Source organism: Sturnira hondurensis, unplaced genomic scaffold (genome assembly GCF_014824575.4).
Source record: "Sturnira hondurensis isolate 20B ecotype Veracruz unplaced genomic scaffold, ASM1482457v3 Scaffold0016187, whole genome shotgun sequence".
In the NCBI taxonomy this organism is placed as follows: Eukaryota; Metazoa; Chordata; class Mammalia; order Chiroptera; family Phyllostomidae; genus Sturnira; species Sturnira hondurensis.
This window is the reverse complement of record NW_028088818.1, coordinates 200900-227999: the sequence shown is the minus strand read 5'-3', so window position 1 is coordinate 227999 and position 27100 is coordinate 200900. Positions and strand designations below refer to the sequence as shown.

Sequence of the window (27100 nt, the reverse complement as noted above, 5' to 3'; positions counted from 1 at the left end):
TCTTGCCATTCTCTTCTTGCTTGGAATGTTTTCATTGAGAAGTCAGTAGTCAACCTTATTGGTACCCCCTTGTATGTTAGTTCTTTTTCTCCCTTGCTGCCTTTAGGATTGTCTCTTTGTCTTGGTGTTTTGCCATTTTAATGATGTTATGTCTTGCAGTAGGCCTCTTTGTGTTCCACCTGATTGGGAATCTCTGTGATTCCTGGATTCATGTGACTTTATCTCTCCTCAATTTAGGAAAATTTTCCATTATTACTCTTTCAAGTAGGTTTTCTATCCCTTGTTTTTCTTCTTCTCCTGCTGGTATTCCTATTACTCGGATATTATTACATTTCATATTGTCTTGTATTTCTCTTAAACTCTCCTCATTCTTTCTGATTCCCTTTTCCATTACTTGCTCCATCTGGGAGATTCTTTGTACCCTCTCCTCTAGCTCACTTATGTGGTCTTCCATCTCATTGATCCTACTCTTCATACCTTCTACTGTGTTCTTCAGTTCAGAAATTGTATTCTTCTTTTCCTCGTGGCCTTTGCTGATGGTTTCTATTTCCTTTATTATGTTGATATAGTTTGTGGATAATTTATTGTAACTCCCCTGTAGTTTCTGGTAGCTCATTGTAAGCTCTGAATTTCCTGATAACCAACGCTTTGAATTCAATATCTGATAGTTGACTTGCCTCTGTTTCATGTAACGTTCTTTCTGAGACTTCCTCCTTTCCTTTCATTTGGCAGTTGTTTCTTTGTCTTCCCATTGTTTATGATGCTCTTCTTATTGGCCTCAGCTTCTTAAATTAATCTGTTCTGGTTCCCTGGGTTTATGGTGTGAACTTCTGTGGTAGGATACCTGTGAAATTCAGTGGTACAGCCTCCTGCAGGTATCTTGGTGTTCTCCACTTCCATATACTCGTCTTGTTGGTTTCCAGCTGCCAAACCTTTTCTTCTGGTCTCACTGCCTGCAGCAGCCTGAGGGGCTATTAGTGTGGCCTTTCTTGTGTCTCGGTGAACACAACTGTTTTTGCCAGTGCCCTCCCAAGATCCAGACTGGCGCCGCTCTGTAGTGCCCCAGTGAGAGCAGATTTTTCCCCAGGCTTCCCAGCCCTGGCCTGGCGTGAGGCCGCACGCTCCCAGCCAGGCTTTCCTGGTCTTGCAGGCTTGGGCATGGACCTTTCCCAGTGCTGTGGCAGAACACACAAGGCAACTCACAATTCTCCCAAGCCGGCAACCACGGCCTGACTCCCGGGTTTTTCATTCTTTGCCCGGCTGGGTAGGGAGGTAGCCGATGACTGGCTCTCTTCAAGGGGTCTTGCTAGCAGCCCGAGGCTCTCCGAGACTGTGGGAGAGCCACTCAGGCCCTGTGCTACATGTATCGCACAGGCGACTCTCAGTTCTCCCAAGCCAGCAAGGGCAGCCTGACTCCCTGGGTTGTCAGAGGTCTCTAGTTTGCTTCCCAATGCCTACTCCTCTCTCTGCCACTACAGGCAAACCGATCTCTCCTGGTGTTTTCCAATCTGTGCCCTTGTTGACCTGCAGTCATCTCCTCTTCTCAACCTCTTGTCATTCAGTGTCTGCTACACTTTCTGGAGTCCTGCCTTCCTATATGCTGGGTCCCTGTTGGCTATCTGCTGAGCTCCTCTGCAGATCAGCCCGATTTTTCTCCAGTTCATGGAGGGAAGTGAAATCTTTTGTCCTACTCTGCCGCCATCTTCCTGAATAATTTTTATTGAACATTAAAATAAATTTAAAATCTGAGTGATTACACAAATGAAGAAATCTGCCTGTAAATTTCTGCAAGGTGAGATATGGATGAAATATGATCAATGGAGAAGCTTTCTAACGGGTGAAGAAGAGATGATATCAATGCATTTTAGTTAATGTTTAACTTATAGGAATGATATCTTTGTATTAATGTGGAATTACTCCAACAGTAAAACAAGTTCTGTTTATCTAAAGTTGATCTGAAGTGTTCATTTAGAACAGTTTTCTAATTTGATCCTTCCAAAGTAGATAGCAAGAGACCCATTGATAACACAATAGCTCATTCAAAGCTAAATTGTACATCATCTATGATATCAACATTTTGTATTCATTAAATAAAAATTGTATTTGGAATTGTTTGTGTATAACTTTTCATTTAAAAATTGGGTTATTTAAAAAATTGCTATGCTCAGATATTGAATAGCAAGGTGGTTCCTTGAGAAATCTAATATGATAAATGAAGCACTAATTTTAAGACCTAGGTTTAAATGCTATATATCAATCAATATGTATTCTTTACATAATCTCCTCTGGAATTTTTAATGAACTATAGAAATGATCCCTGAAAATATAGTCTTTCCTCTGGAATTTTTTAAGATTTTTTTCCTAATCTGTGAGGTGGTGATGGTGAATTATTTTCTTTGTGGTCAATGTGGAAATGAGAAGCCCCGAACTAATTCTAGAAATAATATTGTATCCAATTAAGGCCACCTTACCATGCGTGCATGTGGACTGTAACAGAGAGTAGCTAAAAATACAGAAATAAGATTTTATAAAATACTACACAGATGTTGTTACAAAAACACTTTCAACTGAATTAGAAATCAGTTTTTATTAGTTATGCTTATGTGCTAGTGAAATTGTTAGTACTCTTCACTGGCAATGCAGGAACTCTTACATTAATTTAGTGGTTATCTTGAACCTGTTTATTTTTGATTGATGGTAGAAGCACCTTGTTGGAAAAGGGTTGGTCAGAATGCAGGGAAGGAGGTTAGTGGGCAATTGGTTGGGTCAACTAAATTCTAAATGCCAATAATGGGTTCCTTAACCTAACAACACTGTACGTAGGCTACCAGCCTATGTCTTATTCACTTGCTTTTCCTCATCACCCACAATCTCAAGTTCGGGCTCCAGCTTGGACTCAGCCTCTGGCTCCAACATGATTTCAATCTCAGGCATCTGGGTAGGCTCAGCTCCTGGGGCAGGCTCCTGGGTAGGCTCCATGGAAGGCTCAGGCTTGGGGATAGGCTCAGACCCTGGATCTGGGCCCAGAATGGTGCTGAAGTCAGCCTCATGGAAGGAAGGATGCAGCGTTGCTTCTACTTGGATAACATCTTCAGATGGCATTGTCTCGAACTCTGTGCCTGTGTTTATCTCTGTCATTGGTCTGCAGGAAAAAGGCCCAAGAAAGACCAAGTTAGGGTTTGACATTTCATGTGGGGCCACAGGCTCTGTAGACTTAGCAACCACAGATCCATCCCCGTCTGTTCAGGAACTCTGTGATTTCTGATATTCTTAGCTACTGTTAGACCATGTGTCTCCATTTTGGGTACAGAAAGGTTATGTCTCAACAATATCATGAGAGTTCAAGAGAGAAAAACTATTGTTTAAAATGTGGGGAAAATATAAAGATGAAAAGATCTAAATATCTAGTAAGGTCTTTGAGGGCCAAATCCATAGCTCGGGTGTGTCTCCCACTTCATCTAGCACAATGCTTGCATCTGCTTGTTGCCTAAAACATAACTGTGGAAGCATAGAAATGGAGGGATGAACACATGAATGAGTGTGAGGTGCATTCAAAAAGAAATAGCAGAGTGGTCAAGAGCATAGGCTCTGGGCATGGTCACGTGACATAGGCACTTCTTCCTTCATGTACCCCTTTTTCCAAAACATATTAAAAATTATATTTATGACTGTTGGTAAAAATACAAGCATACTAATATATTAAATAATTTTTCTTAGACCTAAAAGATTTATTGTGGTAAAATAAGTTGGTATAAATTGCTCAGAATAGTTTGGCACATAGTGCTCAGTAAATGGTACCCATCATGATTCTTTTATAAAAGCAGTGAGAATAAGCACAATGATATCCTTAATATCTTATGCTAAAAGGAATGCTTGAGATAACTGAGAGACATGCCTGAGAAATGTCTATATTCAAGTAAAGACAACAAAATAAGGTCTTACTCAAGTTCTGTGGTGGTTTTAGAATTTCTCTTCCTTTCCTTCCCCTTTGCCTTTGCCTTGCTCCTTGCAAAACACACCACAGAGGTAATAATGGCAGCACCCACTAGGGAACCCACCAAGGCTCCAACAATGATTCCAACTTCTGGATCTGGAGGATACAAACAGCTGGTTAGTAAGCTGGAACACGTTGTCTCTGCCTCATACATGGGATTTGTGACCAGTGGGAAATATTCGGGGCATTCATAGACTAGGAAAGAGACTTGTATAGATAGGGAGCATGTAAACCCCTAGAACTCTGCCAGTTGGACTCAGGGGGAAGAAAGATGGCTAGGTCAACTATATAGCTTACCTATTCACATTTCCACACATAAAGAAAAAAAATATGCCAAGTTGGGGGAGGTGGGGTTACTTTCAAAATGGGGTTTAGAGAAGTGAGTTTTCAGTGTGTATTTGCTTGATCAGTGAGAGAGAAACCATGGAGCTGCACTCTGGTGACCAGAGAAACGACCTCTGTTACAGGCAGGGGCATTTCACCAGGTTTTCCCAGATAATAAGTCAAGTAGGTCCCTAAAACATTCTGTCTCACAAATTCTATGCTCACCATGGAGCCTCATGCATTCTGGCCACTGGAAAGGGATATGCCAATTCCATAAACTGGTTTATTAGATGAGTCTATGAAAAAGCTTAATGAGTGAGATGATTCACATGAGCATCAGATCTTAAAGCACTAAAGTATTGTCCCCAAAAGGCTATGTCTGGGTTCTAGGAGGGCTCATCTCCATTCACCTCTCTTCAAATAAGAATGGACATCTTTTTTTTTAAAGAAATTTTCTTTATTTACTTTCAGAGAAGGGGAGGGAGGGAGAAAGAGAGGGAGAGAAACATCAATGTGTGGTTGCCTCTCATGTGTCCCCTATTGGGAACTGGCCTGCAACCCAGTCATGTGCCCTGACTGGGAATCAAACCAGTGACACTTTGCTTCACAGGCCCGTGCTCAATCTACTGAGCCACAACAGCCAGGGCAAGAATGGACATCATATAGTTTTAGACTACAGGCTAGTTGATTTGCCTGATTATTCTTTCAATGTTTTATGACTAAAGGAATACATGTGAATAATTTAGAAAGTAAAACAGTTCTATTAGGCTTCTAACAGAAACAAAAACAAAAACAAAACAAGCAAAAATCACCAGTCCCCTATCTCTGAGTCACATTCACTAGAGAAAACCATTTTAAACCCTTTTTTGTTTTTTAACCTTCTGAAATTTGCCCTCATGTTCCTGTTAGGCTTGTTTTAATATTCCCAGCCTTTTCCAATTTTGGTAATTTTCTATTGACTTCCTACATTGGAAGTTGAAGATTTAATCTTTTATACCATTCCTCTTACACTTTGCCACATTCTTCTTATGTAGACAAGTTGTAGTTAAATTCAAGTTTGCAGTATTATGACTATGTGAATACTATCCACAGCTGCAGAACACAGTATTGCTATGGTCCTCTCTAGTACAACATTTACAAATATTCTTAGGTTAATAATTGCTTCATTTGAGATTTTTAAAAATGTGTTATTGCTAATCCTCAAGACTCCCAGTAAAACTATTGAACTCCTTTCAATAGATTCAAACGTGTCAGATAATCTATAAGGACTTTTAATTTTTTTTCTCTCAGAGATATCCTTTATGGAGCCCTCATTCTCCTCCCCCCCATATTGACTGGTTGCCTTCTTGCTCTACTGTCATCCTTCAATCTTCTTTTACCTTTGTTCCTATTTTACAGTTAAAGAAACAAACTTAGCAAGTTATTTCAAGACCCAGCTCAAGTAGTACTTCATTGGTAAAGCTGCCCTGGTTCTATAACCATAATTGTTTCTTGTTTGATGTCTTATAGACACTCTGCAGACCTCTATTATAGCATTTAACAAATTTTAGTGTTTGTTCATACCTCTAGCTAAACTATGAACTCCTTGATTGTAAGGCATATATGTTATTAATCTCTGTATCTCCATCACCTAGTATATTCCCTGGCATATAGTAGATATTCAATGAATATTTGAGGAAGTCAGGGAAGTAGGGAGGGAGCCAAATGACAACACTGGGAAGAGAATTCAAAAAGAAGTGAGGCTCAAGTACAAATCCTAGGAATTTTTCCATCTGCAATATGACTATACCTCTAGAAAGGCAAAACAGGACTGAGGAAGATCTAGAAAAAAACAGCAGGAATGGCTGAAGGGACTGGGGATAGATTGGGACCACAGAAAGGACAGACTAAAAAGGTAAGATTTCTTCACTTTGAATAAAAATAGCTGAAAGTGCCTTGGCTGGTTTGGCTCAGTGGATTGAGTGCCAGCCTGGGAACCAAAGGGCCATCAGTTCGATTCCCAGTCAGGGCACATGCCTGGGTTTCAGGCCACGTTCCCAGTGGGGTGTGCGTGACAGGCAACCACACATTGATGATTCTCTCCATCTCCCTCCCTCTCAAAAATTAGAAAAAAAATAACTGAAAGTTATATAAGAATGCAGGTGTAGTCTGGAGTTGGAAAATGTTTGGTTTAGGACAAAAGGAAGAAAGCTCGGCTTCATAGGAGACTAATGATCTAATGGAACTGGCCACCTGTGTTTTGTATAGATTAAGGCCACAGATTCAAAGTAAGTTAGAAAAAATGAATAGATTCTAAGTGTTAAATGATTTTTGAGAGATGTGGCAAGACATCCCTTATGGGAGCTTGCTCCTGATTGGCCCAGTTTGACAATTCCAGGTCCTCAAGTCCATGCTTAATAACTAAGCACCTTTGAACTAGAAAGTCGTGGTTTAGAGACATCCTGGAACCGCCAGTTACTAACTGGATGAACTTGGGCAAATCAGTCATCTCCCTGAATTCAGTTTCCTTTCAGTAAAGTGAGGCTAACAATATATTATGCCTCCTAGATAGGGTAGTTGGAGGATCAAGTGAGGCAGTGCTCACAGTACTTGGCTGAGTGGTAGATAATTTTTGCTTCACTAACATTGGCTACTATGACTATAGGTGTGTTTTTATTCTCATTATTATTAGAGGCAGATCTTAACAAATTAGTTAAGAACTGGAATGTTTTTGAGCTCCATATTTGATGTAGATTGCTACAGTTTCACCTGGATTTACCAACAGCATAACAAAGAAAATTTAGCCTGGGACTATCAATGAGGCTGTTTTACTTATTAAATAGTAATTATTACTTTCTAGAGAATTTTGAGGGTTAAACAAATTTATTTTTGTAAACACTTTAGGGAAGTGTGTGACATGTATTAAGTATAGTGTAAGCATTAGATATAGGGATGGTAATTCATGATATTAACCTGTAAAACACCAAAATGTCCAGAGAAGCAGGAAGAACAAACTAGGACTACTTAATTTACTTGGTTGGCAGGCCCACAATATTTGACTTAAAGTTGTATGATCAACTTACGTGAAACAGTTAGATCGATTTCACAGGAGCTATTGCCAAGGATGTTGATTGCAGTGCACTTGTAATAACCTTGTTCAAAATTGGTCAGATTTCCAAAAACCAAAGTCCCAGTTGCTGGATCTGCCAAGACCAGGAAATAGACTTTTGAAATCTCTTATGTGGGTAGAGATCATGTCAATGTAGCAAATCATTCAATGCCAACCCACTTCCTCACATTGGCCTCCTTTTTTCTGATGTATCCTTAAGACTATTCCAAAGTAGCCCAGCTTCGACCACACCATTCTCTCCATACCCACCACCTCTTAGGCAAAACCAGGCCTGACTTCTAGAAGTTGGGGATAAGGGCAGACTACAATCATCTTGTTAAGAGACAGATATTCTTTTTATACCCCCACCCAGAAAAATAGAAGATTGAGCTCTAGAGATGAACAGCCAGGAACATACATGCTATTAGCCACCACACATACCATATACCTTGCCAGGGGCTGCTGAGGGCTATTCTTACCAAAGCTTTCTTTCACTGGGATGATGTCTTTTCTTTCAAGTTTATACCAGTGGTACACAGGAGAAGGTGTTCCAAGCACCGAGAGGCAAGAAAGAGATATAGGTTGGCCAGTTTCTGGTATTCCTTGAATGCTGCAAACAGGCTTAGAAGGTTTTACTGTAAAGCAATGACAAACAGTGAAAATCATGTTAGATGAATGGCAGTCTGTAACCATTGCAGTCACTGACTCTCTTTTGTTTTGTGGAACGTCTGCTTAATTAAAAAAAACAAAATCTTTAGCATTTATTTTGACAGTATTCTATTTGTACCACCAGGTGGGAGTAGAGTGCTTCAGATACAAGGACCTTTCAGCCACCAGTTAATGTTCCAATAGCATCGCTTCCATCTACCTCCTTCCTTGATTCATAACCATGAATTTTCACATTGTGTATTAAAATATGGCTTTATTAAAACAACCAAATGTAAGCAAACACTAAACAACTACAAGCATAGTTAATACTCTCGAAGCACAGCTGTAAATGAAAATACTTTGAGATAACCTGTTATTTTTTTCTTTAAAAAAATTTATATAAATGCCATATTTTTCTTTTTCCTTTTCCTATGAGTCATTTTGGCATTTGTTCTTCTTGGGTGAACCAAGTGGTTTGAATTTATCAGTGTCACTCTTTGGTAGGGGAAGCCCATTTGTTGGGAGTGGTGCTACAGAACATTGTAATCTTTATTCATTTTTCACTCTAGGACCAACACATACTTGAGGGCCTTATGTGTGCCTGGCATTGGACTAGGCACTAGAGATTCAAAAGTAATTCTGACACAGTTGTGAAGTGGGGTGGGGGAGTGGTGAAAGAGAAACCTGTAGCTTGGAGGGCGTTGTATCTCATGTATTATATACTGAGAGCAGGAGGACCACAGAAGGAATTCAAGTAGGGAAGAGATGATGGTCATCTTAACATTTTACTTGGATCACTCTGACTCTGGAGTTCCTAAACCAAGGGAGAGGAGAAGACAAATTCAAGAGGTATTAACAAGTCAATAACACTTGGTGACTAAGTAGGTATTGGGCATGAGGAAGAAGGTGGGGTCAGTGATGATCTCCGGGTTTCTAATTTGAACAGATGGGTACATGAACTTGGCCTCATCTCCTGAGATAATATAGGAGGGAGAGCAGGTTTTCAGGGAAAGAGAGGAGAAAGGGGAGAAGATAAGTTCATTTTGGATTTTAAAACCTCCAAAGATGTAGATTTTCTAATTAGACCTTAAATCTCCAGATTTCCCAGATCTTTGCTCTTAATTGAAAGATAACAGTTAGAAACACAGCTCTGGATCCACACAAAATTCTGGCTTTGCAACTTTACCAGAGATGTGTTTAGGCAAGTAACCTAAGAGAAAAAATCTCAGTTGACTCATCTATAAAAAGTGAATGAGAGATTATCTGTGCTCCAGCTAATCCAAATACATTGTATTTATATAATTAAAATCATGTCTATAGAGCCTTGCACATGGAGTTGCTCTTGGCCATAGGCAGGACTAATTCCTGCTGCCACATTTTAAAGCATGCTACTGAAGTTAATCTTCCAATCTAAGATTCTAGTCCACTGTACACGTGAGCAAGAAAACAGATGGCTAGAGCTGTAACTCTTTGAAACACTTCACCATTCCTATTTTTAAACAGTTGTATTTTAATTAAAAGAAATATTTTCCTACTTACCTCTTTATTCTCTCTTTGTACTGTTTTTCTCAGATGGCTATAATGCACTGTATTTTCCCACCCTAAACAAGACTATTTAAGCAGAAGTCCATTGTAGACTTAGATACTGCATTTTTCTTTGTCCTTTCTTTTCATTTTGAAAAAAATTTAATTATTGTTCAAGTACAGTTTTCTGTCTTTTACTCCCATCCCAGTCCACCCCCCACCCATTTCCACCCCCCTTAGTTTTTGTCCATGTGTCTTTATACTTGTTCCTGTAAATCCTTCCCCTTTTCCCCTGAAATTCCCTCCCCCCTCCCCTCTGGTCACTGTCAGCCTGTTCTCTATTTCAGTGGCTTTGGCTATATTTTACTTGCTTGTTTGTTTTGTTGTTTAGCTTCCTGTTAAAGGTGAGATCATATGGTATTCGTCTTTCACTGCTTGGCTTATTTCACTCAGCACAATACTTTCCACTTCCACCCATGCTGTTGCAAAGAGTAGGAGCTCCTTCTGTCTTTCTTTCTTCTGAATAGCATTCCATTGTGTAAATGTACCATAGTTTTTTAATCCATTCATTTACTGATGGGCACCTAGGTTGTTCCCAACTTTTGGCTACTGTAAATTGTGCTGCTATGAACATTGGGATGCATAGGTTCTTTTGGATTGGTGTTTCAGAGTTCTTAGGATATAATCCTAGCAGTGGAATTGCTGGGTTAAAAGACATTCATTTTTAGTTTTCTTAGAGAACTCCATACTGTTTTCCATAGTGGTTGTACCAGTCTACAATCCCACCAATGGTGAACTAGGGAGATACTGCATTTTTAAAACATGGTGATTTTATAGCTTTTACAGCAGAATGAATCAATTTAAACAGAAAATTAAGTGGGTTGTTTTAACATGGTGTTTTATTACCAGAACTTGAACTAATGATGGGCAAAGACCTGAATGGCTTGCATTCATTTCTTGAGCCCAGAATGAAACCCAAATAGGCATTCTATTTATTTATTTTGCTGAACACATTTTTCCACTTTTTAAAAATTAACAAAACAGTGGGTCATGTTAACTGTGTTCCAAACCTATACATTTTCTAAAACCACTACATCAGGATTGAATTGACACTTCATCCAGTTAGAGTCCCCAGCAGAACCTAGATATTTACTGCCAAAGCCATTGATCTACAATTTACCTCTATTGCTTTCAACAGAATTGGAGTAGAAGAAGAGACTTACCTCAGAAAATAAATGAAAATGTTTTGGCATGTTCTCAAAACTTCTCTAAATTATCATTTTCTTTTTACATGCCAAATTCCAGAAGGAAAATGATGCTAATTCCGAAGGCACACAAAATAATTATTCAAATTTGTGCTGGGCTTTTTCCATCAAAAAAATAACACACAGCTAAACAGTCTGGTATAGCACATCTATACCAGATGCTAGCACATCTATACCAGACTTTACCTTTACCTTTTTTTAGGTAAGGCTGTCTTACCTAATGGAAGTCTGCCAAATGTATGGTCATCCAAATCACCTGGGTCTTTGCTCATTGCTGTTTCCTTCACCTAAATCATATCCTGACACCTCAGCCCCTTTTCTACCTTATACACTCTTGCACATCCTTCAACACTGAGGGTAAAAGTCACTTTCTCCAAGAAGCCTTCTTCAGTTCCCCCACACAACTTTTAGCCCTTTCCTCTGTCTCTCTCAGCTCTCCTTCTCCTACCTCCAATGGTATGTTTTTGTTATATGAGTGTATTTGCCTTCCTCACTAGACTTCGAACTTTTGAAGGGCTTGGACCTTACCTTTTAAAACTTTCCATCTCCACTGCCTAGCTCAGTAACTGGATATATGCTCAAGGTTTGTCAAATGACCTTATGCATGAACAATTGAATGCATGGGATCAATCAATGTCCACTACTGGGTAATAAAATGTTTCTAAAAGATGCATGCTAGGAAGAGCAACTTTTAAAGAAATATCAGCATTTCTTCCCACCATTGGCCTCTCTTACCCACCTGTCCCGACTGTGCCCTGACTTTCAGTTGGGGTAAGCAGAACAGGCACTCATATACAATGGAATTTGAGAATTGTAAACAACCTTAGTAATTTTTAGAGAAAATTATCAGTCTCAAAATTTCCAAAACCATTAATTTGTAGAATGCTTCTGTTCTTAGCACAATTAGTAAAAACAGAAATTTTGAGAGTTTCCAAACAAACAAGGAAATCCACAGACACTTCTGCCTCTTGCCTTGCCTGAATCCTGGATGCTTCAGGAAAGAAAAGTTGGGACACAGTCATTGCAGGAACCACTTACCAAAGACTCATGGGAAAAAACAACTCAGGGAGAAGATAATCCTCACCTTTTTATGGAAGCTGATTGGGGATTCTCTGAACTTTAAATTTAAGAATATTGACCTCTCTGTCTAACTATCTCAGGACTATTTCCAAGCTCAGAGATAAAGAGGCTCGGCTTCTCTAGCTTGTTTCTGGTCAGAAGGACAACCCAGAGTCAGGGAGCAACAGAAAACTGTTACAAAATTTATCCTTCTAATTCTTTGAACAGTGACTGTATAACATTTGATCCTCATGGTAAACTTGTAAAGATAGGGAAAGAGTTACAATTCCATCTCAAAATAGACAGAACAAACAAAATGGACAGGCCAGAACAAAGTGGACTGACTTGCCTGAGGCTAATGAGTAGCCAAATTAGCAATAGAACCCAGGTCTTCTGGGTTACAGCCTGATGTGCTAGCATCTATACCAGACTTCAGTTGTCATATAAATGAATAATCTTCCAAACTGAAACATCAACTCTCTCAGGAAAGGCCTTCTGTACACTTCTCTGGTTTTTCCTTGTACCCCCATCTGAAAACAGGGCTCAGCAAAATAAAAGCATGATTGAGCTATGTTGCTCTTAAAAATCAGGTCCTGGTTATAATTTTCTCTTTTCCAGGTGGGTAGATACAGTAGAAAACCTTACAGTAAATACATGGTGCATTTTTGGCACCAAGTGAGTAGCAAGCTCAGACAACTCTAGACATCTCTAATAAGTTTTCGCCTTGTTACCAATTACTGTTTTTCCAGGCTACTCAATTATGAAGTCACTGATTTGATCTAGTTCTTTCTTTCCTGTGATGGAAGTACTCAGCTCGAGGACAATAACTAGATCATCTTCATTCAAGTTACTTAGGAGTGGGAAAGCCTTTAGTTAAACTGGTTAGTTGGTGAGGGTTTAGAGCCCTTTCATCCTTTCCTTTAGGACTTCTGAGGGCCTGCACACAGGACCTGCTAAGCTGAAAGTCAGGATCAAAATTTCCATTGTCCTCTAAATCTGAGGCTGGAAGGAGCCCTAGAAACCTCCAAAACTGTGAACTTCCCAAGATTAATAACCATGCCTCAATACTGTAATCCTTATGGCTCTTGGCACAAAGTTGGCACTCAATAAATACTGCATAAATGAACCACTCCATATTCACTTGAAGAATGGATATGACTTGGCCAATGTTACATAATGCATATTTGCATATAAATAAATTCATTCTAAATTCTGGTTTAACATGTGGTTTTTTTTCCAAATAGTGTTAACATTTAAATTGTTTATTAAAGTATAATTAGCATACAACAGTATATTAGTTTCATATGTACAAAATAGTGATTTAATATGTATATACCTTATGATATGATCACCACACTAAGTGTAGTAACCATCCATCTGTAACCATGCCAAGTTATTACAATATTACTGACTATATTCCCTGTGCCTTATACTACATATCTGTTGCTTATTCATTTTATGACTGGAATTTTGTACCTGTTATTCCACATCCACCTTTTTCACCCATCCCCACACCCCTCATCTCTGGCAACCAAGAGTTTGTTCTCTGTAAGTATGCATCTGTTCTTGTTTTGGCCCATTGATAGATAAATGGATAAAGAAGATGTGGTGTATATATACACAATATAGATAGATAAATGGATAAAGAAGATGTGGTGTATATATACACAATGGAATATTACCAAGCAATAAAAGAGAATGAAATCTTGTCATTTGTGACAGCATGGATGGATCTAGAGGGTGTTATGGTAGGTGAAATAAGTCAGTTAGAGTGAGATAAATACCATATGATTTCACTTGTATGTGGAATCTAGAAATATAAACCACATGGTGTTCACATTTTTAAAAATGGACCCTCCTGCCTTTATTAAAAAATGATTTAATAGTGGAAATTATGGCTGGCTTAAGAGAGGTAATAAGTTGGCAGTTGTCTCCCCCAGGTAGGACAGGCTGTTACTGGAGGTCCCCTATGAAGGAGTTGATAATGATAATTTATCATTATCTGTGAGACTATGCATTGTCTGAAATGTCCTCATTTTATCCTTCAGAGATAAAGATCCCTAGAGGTGGAGTCATATACTGCTGTTTGTCATTTTGGCAACCCTTTTAGTGTGACAATTTTTCAACATGTTAGATTAGCGATTTGTCAGTGTTGCTATATGGGTTGGGGGGTGTCTCTAGTTACCCAATAATCGAAGAGCAGGGAAGATATTTGTCTCTGAGACTTAATTGGCATTATAACCCATGCCCTGGCTCATTCAATGTCCTAAGTTGCCTCAAGAAAGGGCATAAAAATTGTTCATACCTAACACACTGACTGTGAGAATGCCTTGATTGTTGCCATCAAAATCTGGAGGGTTGTTAACATCGCAGGTGTAGGTTCCACTATCTGCTGGTTGTATATGCAAAATAGTGATGGATGCATTATCTGGCTCATTGGACACCACAATTCGATCTTCAAATTGCCCGCTGGATGCAGCTTGTCCACCTTCAGAATAATAAATCTAGAACAGAATAATGAGAGAAATGAGAACTGGAGAGTGTTCAGGGCTAGGACAAACTATCTGGGAGCTCCTTCTATCCAAGGTTACCTTCTTTGATAAGCAGCAGCATTTTCCCCTGTCAAGAAACAGGTTCCTGTGGCAAAGGATTTTCAATTCTGTGGGGCATTTTAGCTTTCTCACAGCTGTATACAGCAATTACCTCACTTGTGCTCAATGCAGCTTTGTGATGTCATCAGGACAGAGAGGTATTCCTGTCTCATAGACACTAGACAGCTAGAGCTGATGGGATTTAACTCTTAAGCTTAGGTTAGATCAAGATGCTCATTTGAGGAGTCTACTAGGAAGAAACTCATTATATAAGATGTAAATGCCTGATGGGAAATCTAAAACCATCATTTCCTCCTACTTTATAAGCTTTTTTTCTTTTTTAAATTTTGTTGTATTTTTTAAAGGTGTATTTTTTCTCATTACCATTTAATCCCCTTATACCCTGCTCCCCAGAAATCACCACACTGTTGTCCATGTCCGTGAGTCATTTTTTTTCTTTTTGCTCAATCCCTCCACTTACTTTACTCAGTGGGACCATCTGGAAATTCTGGTTTCACTGAAAGTTAGAATATTCAAGCTCCTTTTGTACACACATACTCCTTTGGGCAGTTAAACTTGGGTTCACCCTGTTAGAATAACATTTCTGAGCAGACAGGCCCCTGAGAAATCATCTGGTCCCATGTCCTCATAATGGTGATATGAGGATGGAACAAAATAATCCAGGAAAGGGCCTAGCAAGTGTTTAGTCAATGGAGCTACTACCTTTCTCCCCATGTGGCAGGAAGTAGAACTGGAATTATCATTTCAAAAAAGGGCATTCAAATCCAGAGAGATTAAGTGACCCATCTAAAGCCGAAGGGATTTTCATTATTATAATTTAGTAGACCTGAGAAATATCTGGATTCTAGTCCCATCTCTGTTTATGAACATGGAAAAGTAGCCCTGGTTGGTGTATGGATTGAGTGCCAGCCTGGGAATCAAAGGGTTGCCAGTTTTATTCACAGTCAGGGCACAGGCCTGGGTTGTGGTCCAGGTCACCTAGTGGGAGCCATGTGAGAGGCAACCACACATTGCTGTTTCTCTCCCTCTCTTTCTCTCTGCCTTCCCCTATCTCTAAAAATAAATCAATAAAATCTTAAAAACAAGAACATGGATAATTAGATCATAATGGCAACTGTGGGAGTAGCATAGTGAGGTGGAAAGAGGCCTGGTCTCTGAGTTCAAGGACCCAGCTTTTAGTCACAGCTCTGCCTCTGACTAACTGTAACAAAGTTAGGGGAGATGGCCTCTGGTCATGTCTCCATGGCAACCTGCTTTGTAATAAGAAACAAAATTATTTAATTTTTAACCTTTAGTTTCCACATCTGAATGAGGAACCAGAGCAATGTTCTCTCAAATATGTGTTCCCTGAGTATAAACACATAAGTTGATTTTAGGTGGTACATAAATGAAAACATTAAAATGAGATATATGTAGCACATCAAATCTGTGACATAGTGAATAGTATTGCTTGGGTGAAACTAAGATAATTTTAAGATTTTAAGAAACCAAGTCAGTATAGAAAACATTACATAATACTACTTAATATGGCAAAAAATCATAAAGATGAGGCATGAATGGTGAGCTTTGGATTCACTGATCCCTGAGGTTCCTTCATAATGTAACAGTCTATGTACATATTTTGTTAGTTTCATACAAATGTGTATAATTGAAATGATTGTTATTTATTATTCAATAAACTGGCACTGCCCTAGTCCAGTGGAACTAATTCATATTTTTATAAAATCTACTTGAAGAGCCTTATGGCTCACTCTTCTCACTTTATAGAGCAAAGTGAAGCACAGAGAAGTTAATAGGTGGGAGAGTTTTAGAACCCAATTCTTTTAATTCCTTCTCTAGTGCTCCTTACATTAATAGGCTAATGAGAGAGGGAGGGTAATCAGCAAAACCAAATATATTCTCTAGATAAATTTAAAAGCATTGTTCTTCAAGAAGAAAGCCAATATATATTTTTAACTAAGGCAGAAAGGTAGATTTTGAAGGAAAAAGCAAAGGAAAAAAAGCATATTTAAAGAAATAACTTGTCTCCTCTCTAACATTAACTACCTTCCTTTCTTGCCTTAAATTAGTAATGTATAGTTTACTTCATCTATTCACACCTACTGAAATTACAAACTTTTGCCCCAGAGGGGTGTTGTTGGACTGATAAACTAGAAAGCCAGTGTTAAGGTAGTCAAGTAGGCCAGAAGGAAGTTCAGTTCATCAAAGATCTATTCCCTTCATTTGAGTTGACATGCAAGATATCCAGTTTTCCAGTTCACTATGCAGCAGTGGACTTATTTACTTTCTAATCAACAATTTGAGTTTCTGTGGACTCTTACCTGGAACACAGCCTGCAGTCCATCAGGAAGCTCTTTACAAGTTCAACATCTGGCCAATTACCCTGCTCCTAGGAAGCCTGGGGGTGGGGCGGCCTGTTTTATACTGAGGACATCACAATGACATACGGCATCAGTTTTGCCACAGTAATTACTAGAAGATCTAGGTGAAAAAAGAACTTCTTTCTGCACAAATCAGGGGGCCAACAAAGTGTGTTTTAGGCCAAGACTAGGACATGAAAGGAAGCTATTGTAAGAGTCTCGAAGTTAGGCATGAATCAAGGTGAAACGATAAAAAAAAGTCATGAGGCCCTGAACCTGTAACTTCCCTATGAGAAGGACCTTCACCAATTCTACTCTGGCTCCTCACACTGTAGCTTATATTTTGCCCTGTCACAAATAGTAAAGGGTGTCAGAGAAAGGATGGGGTAAGGAGAGAGAACAATGGAGATCTAAAGGGGAAAGGATTGGCTTCAGGGTGCTCTGTGAGCAGGAACGTCCTCAGGGCTACCTATGTGGCCAGACACACAGACAGAGGGGGCTTTCTGTTAGGGGAAGTCCATGTTGTCACACTGTCCTCATAAAGAAAAAAAAAACAATGTTTTCCTGAAACTGCTTATCTAATCACACAGCAAGATTGCAACTTGATTCCATTTTCTGCAAAAGAGTAACTCTTAAAAATCAAAGCTAAACAACAATCAAAGCCTGGCCATGGTCCTGTGAGGCTTTCGTACTTGTGAATTTAGAGATCAAAACAAATGAAGTCCAGGAAAAAACATGAATGTTTAAGAAGCTACATCCTTTGTGGGAAAGTCTGCTTTAAGAAAATCCATCCAAGTGTTTTCTGAAGTGTGCTTGTTAATTTTATGCCCACTTGTCCTTTGTGGTTTTGTTTATGGCAGACTTCCCTACTTTCCCCCTATGGTTCTCTCTCTATGCCCATTGGTGATGTTAGAAGCTGAATGTAGAATCATGATAACATCATTATAAGATATAACCAAAGACACTGAAATAGAGAACAGGCTGACAGTGACCAGAGGGGAGAGGGGAGAAAATTTCACGGGGAAAGGGGCAGGGTTTACAGGAACAAATATAAAGGACACATGGACACAAACTAGGGCAGGGGGCCTGGAAATGGGAGGGAGGTGGGGAGGGATGGGTGGGTGGGCTGGGATGGAAGTAAAAGGTGGAAAACTGAACTTGAACAACAATTAAAATAAATTTTAAAAAATATTTCTGAGAGATCACTTTCGTCATGGTTTCTAAGGTTGAAGCGCCTTAAGAAGCCAGACAGATATGAGAAATATGGGAAATGGTTGGGAGGGCCTGGTGGATAGTGGTAAGATCAGAAAGAATAGTGGGAACTGTGGTGAACTGGAGATCTAACACAAGACTTTCAAAGTGTGGAAACAAACAAAATATTGGGTTGGCCAAGCAACACACATCCACTGACCAAATCATGCCCAGAGTCCTCAAGTTTGCAACCTCTGATTCATCCTCTTCTATTACAGAGGAGGGACACTAAGACCCCTCGAGGAAGTGATTTGCCTAAGGTCACACAATTTATAATCAGACCTGAAATCCAGACCTCGTGATTCCCACTAAACATTAAAATGGCACTCATAGTCCTGACTTAGGTGAGGAAGATGATTCCCAAGAAACCTTCTGCCATTGGGGCCATTCCATCTTCTACTCCAGCCTGACATTTCTTCTGTAATTGCCACTATTCATTGACATGGTGCTTCTTTCTATACTAAGTTCATCATGCAATGCCTTCAGTGTCTGCCAGCTTTCCCCTCTTACTGTGCTAAGTTCCTACTCACATAAGGTCATGCAGCTAGGATCCAGATTTGTCCAAAAAGATTTTTTTCCTCAGCTTTTTGACACTGCTTTCTAACTAGAGGGTGGAATATAAAAAAGAGGGTGGAAAGTACTGTCTGCTTTTTGTTTGAGTCTGAGTTGCAGTTAATAAATGTGTTTAGCCTCCAGAGTTGATTTTATGGGTTCTTTTTGGAAATGTGCAGGTTACAGAAGTCCACAGCCAATCATCCATTCTTTCCCTCTGGTTTCTTGCTTTCCTGTACTGTTCATAAAGTGGTGAGCCATAGAAGGAGGCATGGTAGGTGTAAGATAGCAATGGTCTCAAGCCCAGAATTTTCTCTGGAGTGCACTAGAGGGCTGGGACTGCATATATAAAAAATGTAACACCAAAAGGAAGACTGCTTTCCCACATACCACTCCCTTCCCTTCCATACCACTTGTAATTTGCCTGAAATACCTACCATTTCAATAGATTTTAGGGAATGAAGGCATGGAAGGCCTATGCTTAAATTATTTTCTTTGGAAAATAATAAAATAAACTACCACCAGTCCAGAGAAAGGATGGGGTAAGGAGAGACAACAATGAATATTAAATTAATATTAAACACCTGAATATTAAATTAATCTATCAAAATTAGCAAGAATAGACACATGAGGAAATGGGACAGAGAATAAACTTTAATGGGAAGGGGTGGTAAGAAGGGAAGAAATTAGTTTCTCAATTAATGTTACACTGGCACTTTGGGCAGACAGTTCTTTCTTAAGTGGGTCAGTGCTATATATTGCAAGACATTTAGTATCTCTAACTACCACCCACTCAATGCCAGGACTGGCTCTCATTTGTAACAATTAAACCAAGCCCCTGTCATTTTCAAGTGCCCCCGAGGAGGTGGAACACCTCCACTCTGTCAACATTTGAAAAGTGTTTGATATAATGGTATCTGTAGTGGACAGGACAGGTTGGAAGAATCTGAGCAGCCAGAGAATATGAAAACACTAGGTTATGTATATAAGTTGTTCACACCATATGTGTTTTGGGAAAATGAAGATGGCAAGGGGTTTCTCCCACTATGGATATTCTAGAAGAATAAGTATTGTCTGAGAGACCCATGCTAAGTATGATCAATGCTTGCTTTGCTCATAGGCAGCTGAAGTCTCTGAAGTTTTACTAGTGACTGGCTAGGTAGAAGAGGACACTGTTGTGATCAGAGGGACACCAGACCACCAAAACTTTCATGCCAGCCTGGCTGTCCCAAGACCTAGAGTCTTCAGCTAAGGGTCCCTGCTGAGGAAGTCATCATATGATTTTGCCAGGAATTTGTGATGATCTGGATTGTTACCAAACTCAGGCCATCCCTTCCCACTCCTAAAACCTAGTGTCATTGCCCTAGAGACTCCAAACAATGAAGGGGTCCAGTAGTACATCAATAGGTGTTCTTACCTGAGAGGTCCAGCTACATCTTCCCCGAGTATCTCTTGCATACGCCATTTTTAGACACTGACTGACTGCCTTTTCTTCCATAGCCTCATTATTGAGGCACCGGTTGTGCTGTGTTTGAGCAGAAATGGGTGGAGCTGAGAGCTGAATGACAAATGGTATACTGCCACATCAATGCAGGAGTTGAATTGAATCCCCCAGTGGTCAGTGTGGCAACATCTTCCTCCCATGAATCATAGAATTGTCTAATAGCACAGCAGTCTTTTTTTTATCATCCCCCCCAAAGTCCCATTAGCCATTCCTAGATTAACATATAACATGCTCTACAGGATTCTGAATGCATGGAAGTGCTCTAAGAGGAAACAAATTTGAAATAGAAGCCAAATTTCATTTTGAAAAATACCACACCTATAGCCCTGGCAGGAATGGCTCAGTGGATTGAGTGCTGGTCTGTGAATCAAAGGGTCACCAGTTTGATTCTCAGTCAGGGCATATGCTTGGGTTTCGGGCCAGGTCCCCAGTATGGGGCTCATGAGAGGCAACCACACATTGATGTTTCTTTCCCTCTCTTTCTCCCTCCCTTCCCCTCTCTAAAAGTAAATAAAATCTTAAAAAAAAAAGAAAAATATTATGTCCATGAGTAAATGAGTGGATCAAAAAACTGTGGTACATTTACACCATGGAATACTATGCAGCAGAAAAAAAGAACTTCTATCCCTCATGACAGCATGCATAGAACTGGAGAGTATTATGCTAAGTGAAATAAGCCAGCCAGTGAAAGATAAATACCATATGATCTTACTTATAGCTGGAACCTAATTCATGAGACAAATAAGCAAGCAAAATAGAACCAGAGATGTGAAAATAAAGAACAAAGTGATAGTGACTAGAGGGGAGAGGGGAGGGAGATAAAGGAGGAAAGAAAGGGAAGTGTCAAGTCAAGGAACATGTACAAAGACCCATGGACAAAGACAATGTGGGGGAGGATTGAATGTGGGACGTGGAGGGTGGGTAGGGCAGGGGAGAGTAATGTGGGGAAAATGGGGACAACTGTAATTGAACAACAATAAAAAACTTTAAAAATAACATTTCAACTGAAGATATCTGCAACATCTTTGTTGAGCAGGTTCTGTGTTTAGGAATAAGAAGCAGGCCAAAAAGGAACCTGACCTCTCCCTTTAGCCACAGGGACCTGAAAGGCAGTGGAGCCGGAAGCCATTTTGGGGACAGAATTCCCCCAAGAGCTCTGTCCCAGCTGACCAGCTGTACAAAGTGTACCTTGTTGGGCTGGATTCCCTAGTGCTCATGACCCAGGGCTATGGATAGAATAGGGATTTTTCAAAATCACCATTTTATGAGTAATGTTGCTGATAATAACTCACATTCATTGAATGGTTACTAGGTAGAAAGCTTCCTAGTGCTTCACAAGTAGCATCTCATTTAAATTTCACAGTAAACCTGTGAAGTGGGTATGTAGCCCCATTTTACAGATGGAAAAACTGGACCTCTGAAAGGCCAAGTGACTTGTCTAAGGTCAACAAGCCAGTAAGTAAGCAGAAGGACAAGGAGTAGAATTGATGGGAGGTTTCCTCTGGGGCTCCAAAACTACTCATCTAGAAAAGCAGAGAGAAGCACATGCCTGCACTGTACAGAGGAAAATGTGGAGGGGCTCAAGTTCTCTGGATTGAGAGACCTAAGGTTGGTTATAATGGGGATCTTGATGGGACAAGGAGAAAGAAAACCTGCCTTTTTGGAGGTGATTTTTACTATCTCCAAGCCAGGAGCTGGTCCTACCTCACCCTGTCTTGTATGTGGCTTAAGGTATGAAAATAGCACAGTTCTCATGCTCTTCAAGAGATGCCTGGAATGTTTTATAATCAAGGAGCATGTTGTCACTAATCAAGTGTTTCAGTGCAGAAGATCTCTTTTGATTTGGACATTCCAAAAGAGTAGATACCCTAAATTATTTGCACTGCCTTGGCCAGACATTTTGAAGAATGGGGCAAATGGCAAGTAAATAAGCTACTTAAATAATTATTTGTTCACAGATTTTCTTTTTTTCCATAGATTTTTTTCTAAAGCTCTTCTAAGAGATGTCCTGAGCACAAGTCACATTCAGTTCACTAACCTACACCTACTTCCTCTCCATTTCAAGGTCTAGAATAAAGTCACTGTTGGTCACAAGATCCTTCGGCCCTGCATCTATGAGCTCCTCACCAGCCACATAATTCAACCAAGAGGTGACCTTGTAAATTTCAGTATCAGAGGAAGCATAAAGAAGAATTTGTGGTTTTGAATTCATATTTTCCTGGCCTGATCTCCAGGTATTTGAGGACATCTTGATTCGGGGACTAAGCCTAATAATTTTTTCCAAAATATATTTGTAAGGCCTCTCTAAATTCAGCCTTTCCTGGGAAAAATGAAAAGGACTTTAAGCCCACAGATAAAGAATGCACTGAAAAGGCTAGTAAGGAATGTATATTTTAAAAAGGAAGAAACATCAGGTGATTATTGTCATCTACAATCTAAGATAACAGCATACTCTCTCAGTTAACTGCAACATGTGAGCTCTTGGGTCAGAATGTTTTGGGTGATGGGAACTGATAGACTTACTGTTGCTGCTGCCACTGCTGCTGCTGATAATGATGTTGATAATAGTGTTTATAAGGATGAAAAATTACAGTGATTTAGATTATTTTTCCAGTATTTTCACATATATCATGTCAGTCGATTCTCCATGAGACATGTAAAAGAGTATTATTGTTTTACCATATTTTAAGAGAGGCATAAAGTGATTCATATACTTGTCTAAGGTAACTAGTACTGAGCAAAGTTGTTGAACTTTGACTAGCGGGTGTAATTGATAAAATCTCCTCTTGAATGTTATTTCTCACTAAAGAAGTGTTCAAGGCCTCTGGTGAAGAAATGATTCAGCACACCTGAAAGACTGGTGATAGCTGAAACACTGGCCGAGGTGTGGCTCCTCCAATCTACTTTCCTTCTTCACCTCTGCCCTTGCTCCTCCTCCAGTCTACTGGCTCTCTGTCTATCTTTCTACCAATCAAAACCTTCCCTTTCCTTCAAGGCCCAACTCAACTACGTCCAACTCTTTCAAATCACATTGATTTGTCTCTTCTTTGAATTCCTTGTTTTGGATTATATATCATTTTGAAAATCTAATTAAAGCTATAGATCTTTTCCCCTCAAGGAATATATGTCAGCATATGTGCTTGCACACTCATGCACACACAGAGGGAGACACACACACTTTGAGTATACAATTTTAATCCTTGGGCTAATTTAAAGATGCCATTGCCCTAAGGTCAGATGGAGAAAACCTCGGACTAGGCAGCTTACAGGTAGAATCACTCTCTTCATTTGACTTTCACACACCTTCTTCTGGCAACCTGTTCCCCCAGACCCCCTCCTACCTCTCCCTACCCTATAGCTTCCTGCTGCCTTTGTTTACCCACAGCTCAAACTTACCTTGACACTTCACCTATCTTGGACTCTCACTGCACTAAGACTCAGTCTGATTCAATGAGCTAGCTCACTTAAAGGCACATCCCATATGTTAAGTTTGACAGAGATCTACACATCAATCAGAAAATGAATTTGAATTAGGGTCTTCTGGAAATAATAGTGAGAAAGATTTTTTGGGGGAGGGGAGGAAGTCCTTTCAGAATTGCTTATTTCACCTATCAGAAAAACCATTCCTGTATAATCTGGAATACCTGATATACTTGATGTTGACTTACACAGAATTAATATAACAGGCTATAACTGAATATGAAGATAGGTCAACGGCTAAGTCACTTACAGGATGGTATTCCCTAAGCAGCTATCTTCAAATTCTTTGTATCTGAGGTTCTGCCACTGCTGTCACTATCTTACCATTTCTTTACACACTGACTTCAACAGTTTATGTCAGAACTACTAAAGGAGAATAATTTAGGAATAAAGTTCTTACAGTAATTGGACGTAACTCTTTTTCATTGGAGAAGGACCACTGGATGGCAAGATTGTCCCGGGAGGCCACAGTGCTGGTGTAGGTGCAGACAAGAGTGACATTAGATCCAACAGTCACATTCACAACACTGTTTGGGATGGTCACTTGCACTCCACTAACTTGACCTGAAAAGATAATCACCAAAAATAATGTTACACACTCACATTCTGACAACATTTTTCATTAAAAAGCATTTTCAATGACATCTTATTTTAGGAATCCAAGTTGAAGAAGATAAAGTAGAATGAACCATATAGGAAAGCTGAGCAAGCAATTGGGATGGGGTAAGGGAATTTTTAATAAATTACTTTGTGAATATACTCAAATCCTATGTGATAGTGAGGTGATAGCACTGAACTGGGAATTTCTTCTGTGCAACAATGGCCTCAATCACTTCTTGTCCTTTTGGCTAAGATCAAGGGAAGAATAGCCTTGGACAGAGGTTCTGAAAATGTTGTCTGGGGCTTCACAAAGGTCCTTGAGTATGGGGAACAATCAATCCCATTTTCACAGAACTAGGGGTTCCCTTAGACATAGCACTTTCCATTTTAAAACTGGGTCTCAGTGCTTAAACCAGAAAAGCCTCAGGAAAACCAGAATGAGTTTGTTGCTCTGTCTATAAGACCATTTTGTTAACTAAAAGATAAAAAATTATATTCATAATGCTGAGATGTTATTTTTCTTTTTCACTTTCATCCTCTCATCAGTCTACAGTGAAGTGTTCTAGAAACTACACAAAAATGATGTGACTGCTCTGGTAACTCATGGAATGTGTGCTTGTGTATTTTTGTGTTTAACTTTTTTTTACTTGCTAATACAGTAAATACAAATACAAATAACCCACATAGCAAAAATTCCTTGTGTTCCCCAATAACTTTCAATTAAAATTATCTAGAATTAAATGCATATATATGCACACAAAGACAAGCAAAATGGACAAATATGAATAAGATCAATAGATTTTATTAATGTTAGTGTCCTGGTTGTGATATTATACTATAGTTTTAAAATATGTTACCATGGGGGGGGTATAGTTGTGTAAAGCATACATGGGATGACTGTCCTAAAAATTTAAAAATATTTTATTTACTTATTTTTAGAGAGAGGGGAAGAGAGGGAATAAGAGAGAAACATCAGTGTGTGGTTGCCTCTTGTGCATCCCCTACTAGGGACCTGGCCCACAACCCAGGCATGTACCCTGACTGGGAATTGAACTCGCAACCCTTTGGTTCACAGGCCAACACTCAATCCACTGAACCACACCAGCCAGGGCTGTCTTAAAAATTTTAATGACTGAAGAATGTACAGTGATATCCCCTATTTCATTACTAATATTGATGTTACATGTCTTATCTGCTTTTATTTTTTACCAGTCTTGCTGGAGGTTTGTCAATTTCATTTATTGATTCTTTTTCAGAAAACCAGATTTTTAAATTTCATTTAATTTTCTCTATAGTTTTCTTATTTTAATTCCACTGACTTCAGCTTTTTCTTACTTCTTGAATTCTGTTTTTAACAGAAATTTAAAAACTAGATGCCTATGCTTTTGAAGGTGAGGTGATCTTTTTGGTCTCTCTTTTGTATAGAGTACGTATCATTTTAAACCCATTTCCCAGACCTCGTGGTTCTTCTGTCAGATTATTACAAAGGTGCCATGAAAACAATAAGGCATTTGCATAGGCACTTCTGCTCAGCCTAGTTCTTCAAACTTCTTGGCATCCAAGATTAGGAGAAAATTGTTTTTCGTCTGCTTGGGGGTGATCAACACAAAAAGAATAGCCCCACCATCTTTTTCATTACTTCTGGTACTGGAACAAAAACAGATTCTGAAGGATAAAAGCCATTTTCTCTCCAAACCATCAGTGCCTTGTTCACCACATCAACTTTGATTACAAAAACCCTCACCAAATGCTGAAAGCCACAGCCATAGAAGAAATAATACTTTTTTTGGCCACTGAACCAGCCATAGTGACTTCAGCTCTTAATATGTTCCTTCTTTCTGGTTGTTTTCAGATTATTTTGTCCTTCTTTTTCTAGATCCTTGATGTAGAAACTTCAGTTAGTGACTTGAGATATTTGTTCATTTCAAATGTAAGCACTAGGTATTATAAATTTCTCTCTCAGGAGTGCTTTAGTTGCATGTTACATATTTCTGTATGTTATATTTTTATTTTCATTCAGTTTATGTATACTTTTAAATTTTTTCTTTGAGACTTCATTGTTGATCTATACATCATTTAGAAGTATGTTGAATAGTTCTCAAGTATTTAAAGACTTATTATCTTTTGGTTCTTGATTTCTAGTTTGATTGTATTGTGCTCAGAGAACAGACCCTGTATGATTTCAATTTAAAAAATGATATCTGTTTTATGTACAAGCACATGGTCTATTTGGTAAATGTTCCATGGGTGCTTGGGGGAAAAAGTGCATTACTTGGAGAAGCAATGCTGTTACTTGGAGAAGTGTTCTACATAAAGAGATACACTTCAAAACGTTATGAATACTCACCAAGATAGACCGAGTTATAGGCCATAAAAGAAATCTTAACAAATTTAAAAGAACAAGTCATATGTTTGTTCTCAACCACGATGAAATTAGAGTATAAATCAATAACAAAGAAATTAACAGAAAGTCCCAAAATACATGGTGATTAAATAATATACTTCTGAATAACAAATTGGTCAAAAAGAAATCTCAAAAGAAAGTTAAGCATATCTTGAACTAAATAAAAAAGACAAATACCATATGATCTCACCTTTAGGTGAAACTTAATCAACAAAACAAACAAGCAAGCAAAATATAACCAGAGACATTGAAGTTAAGAACAACCTGACAGTAACCAGAGGGGAGGTGGGAGGGAATAACTGGGGGGAAGAGGGAAAGGGTTTTCAGGAAGAGCTATAAAGGACACACAGACAAAACCAAGGGAAATGGAATTGGGGAAGGGAGGTTGGGATGGCTGGGGTTGGGGGGAGTGGTGGGAGGTAAATGGAGACAACT

The 27100-nt window shown here is 39.2% G+C and overlaps 1 protein-coding gene across 2 annotated transcripts in view; it reads right to left on the bottom strand.

Moving 5' to 3' along the window:
• Nucleotides 1-1765: 1765 nt before the first annotated feature.
• VSIG1 (V-set and immunoglobulin domain containing 1) overlaps nt 1766-27100 on the bottom strand; it is a 38820-nt gene continuing 13485 nt past the window's right edge. Inside the window, exons 2-8 of one of the 2 annotated variants that reach the window (XM_037065844.1) lie at nt 24062-24225; nt 20095-20202; nt 14208-14406; nt 7886-8041; nt 7381-7500; nt 3943-4090; nt 1766-3142 (exon numbers count right to left, since the gene is read on the bottom strand). In XM_037065844.1, the coding sequence (XP_036921739.1) occupies nt 2833-3142; nt 3943-4090; nt 7381-7500; nt 7886-8041; nt 14208-14406; nt 20095-20202; nt 24062-24225 (1205 nt within the window). In that variant the 3' untranslated portion in view covers nt 1766-2832. The remainder of the gene's footprint in view (nt 3143-3942; nt 4091-7380; nt 7501-7885; nt 8042-14207; nt 14407-20094; nt 20203-24061; nt 24226-27100) is intronic. The other variant, XM_037065843.1, reaches the window with a different exon arrangement.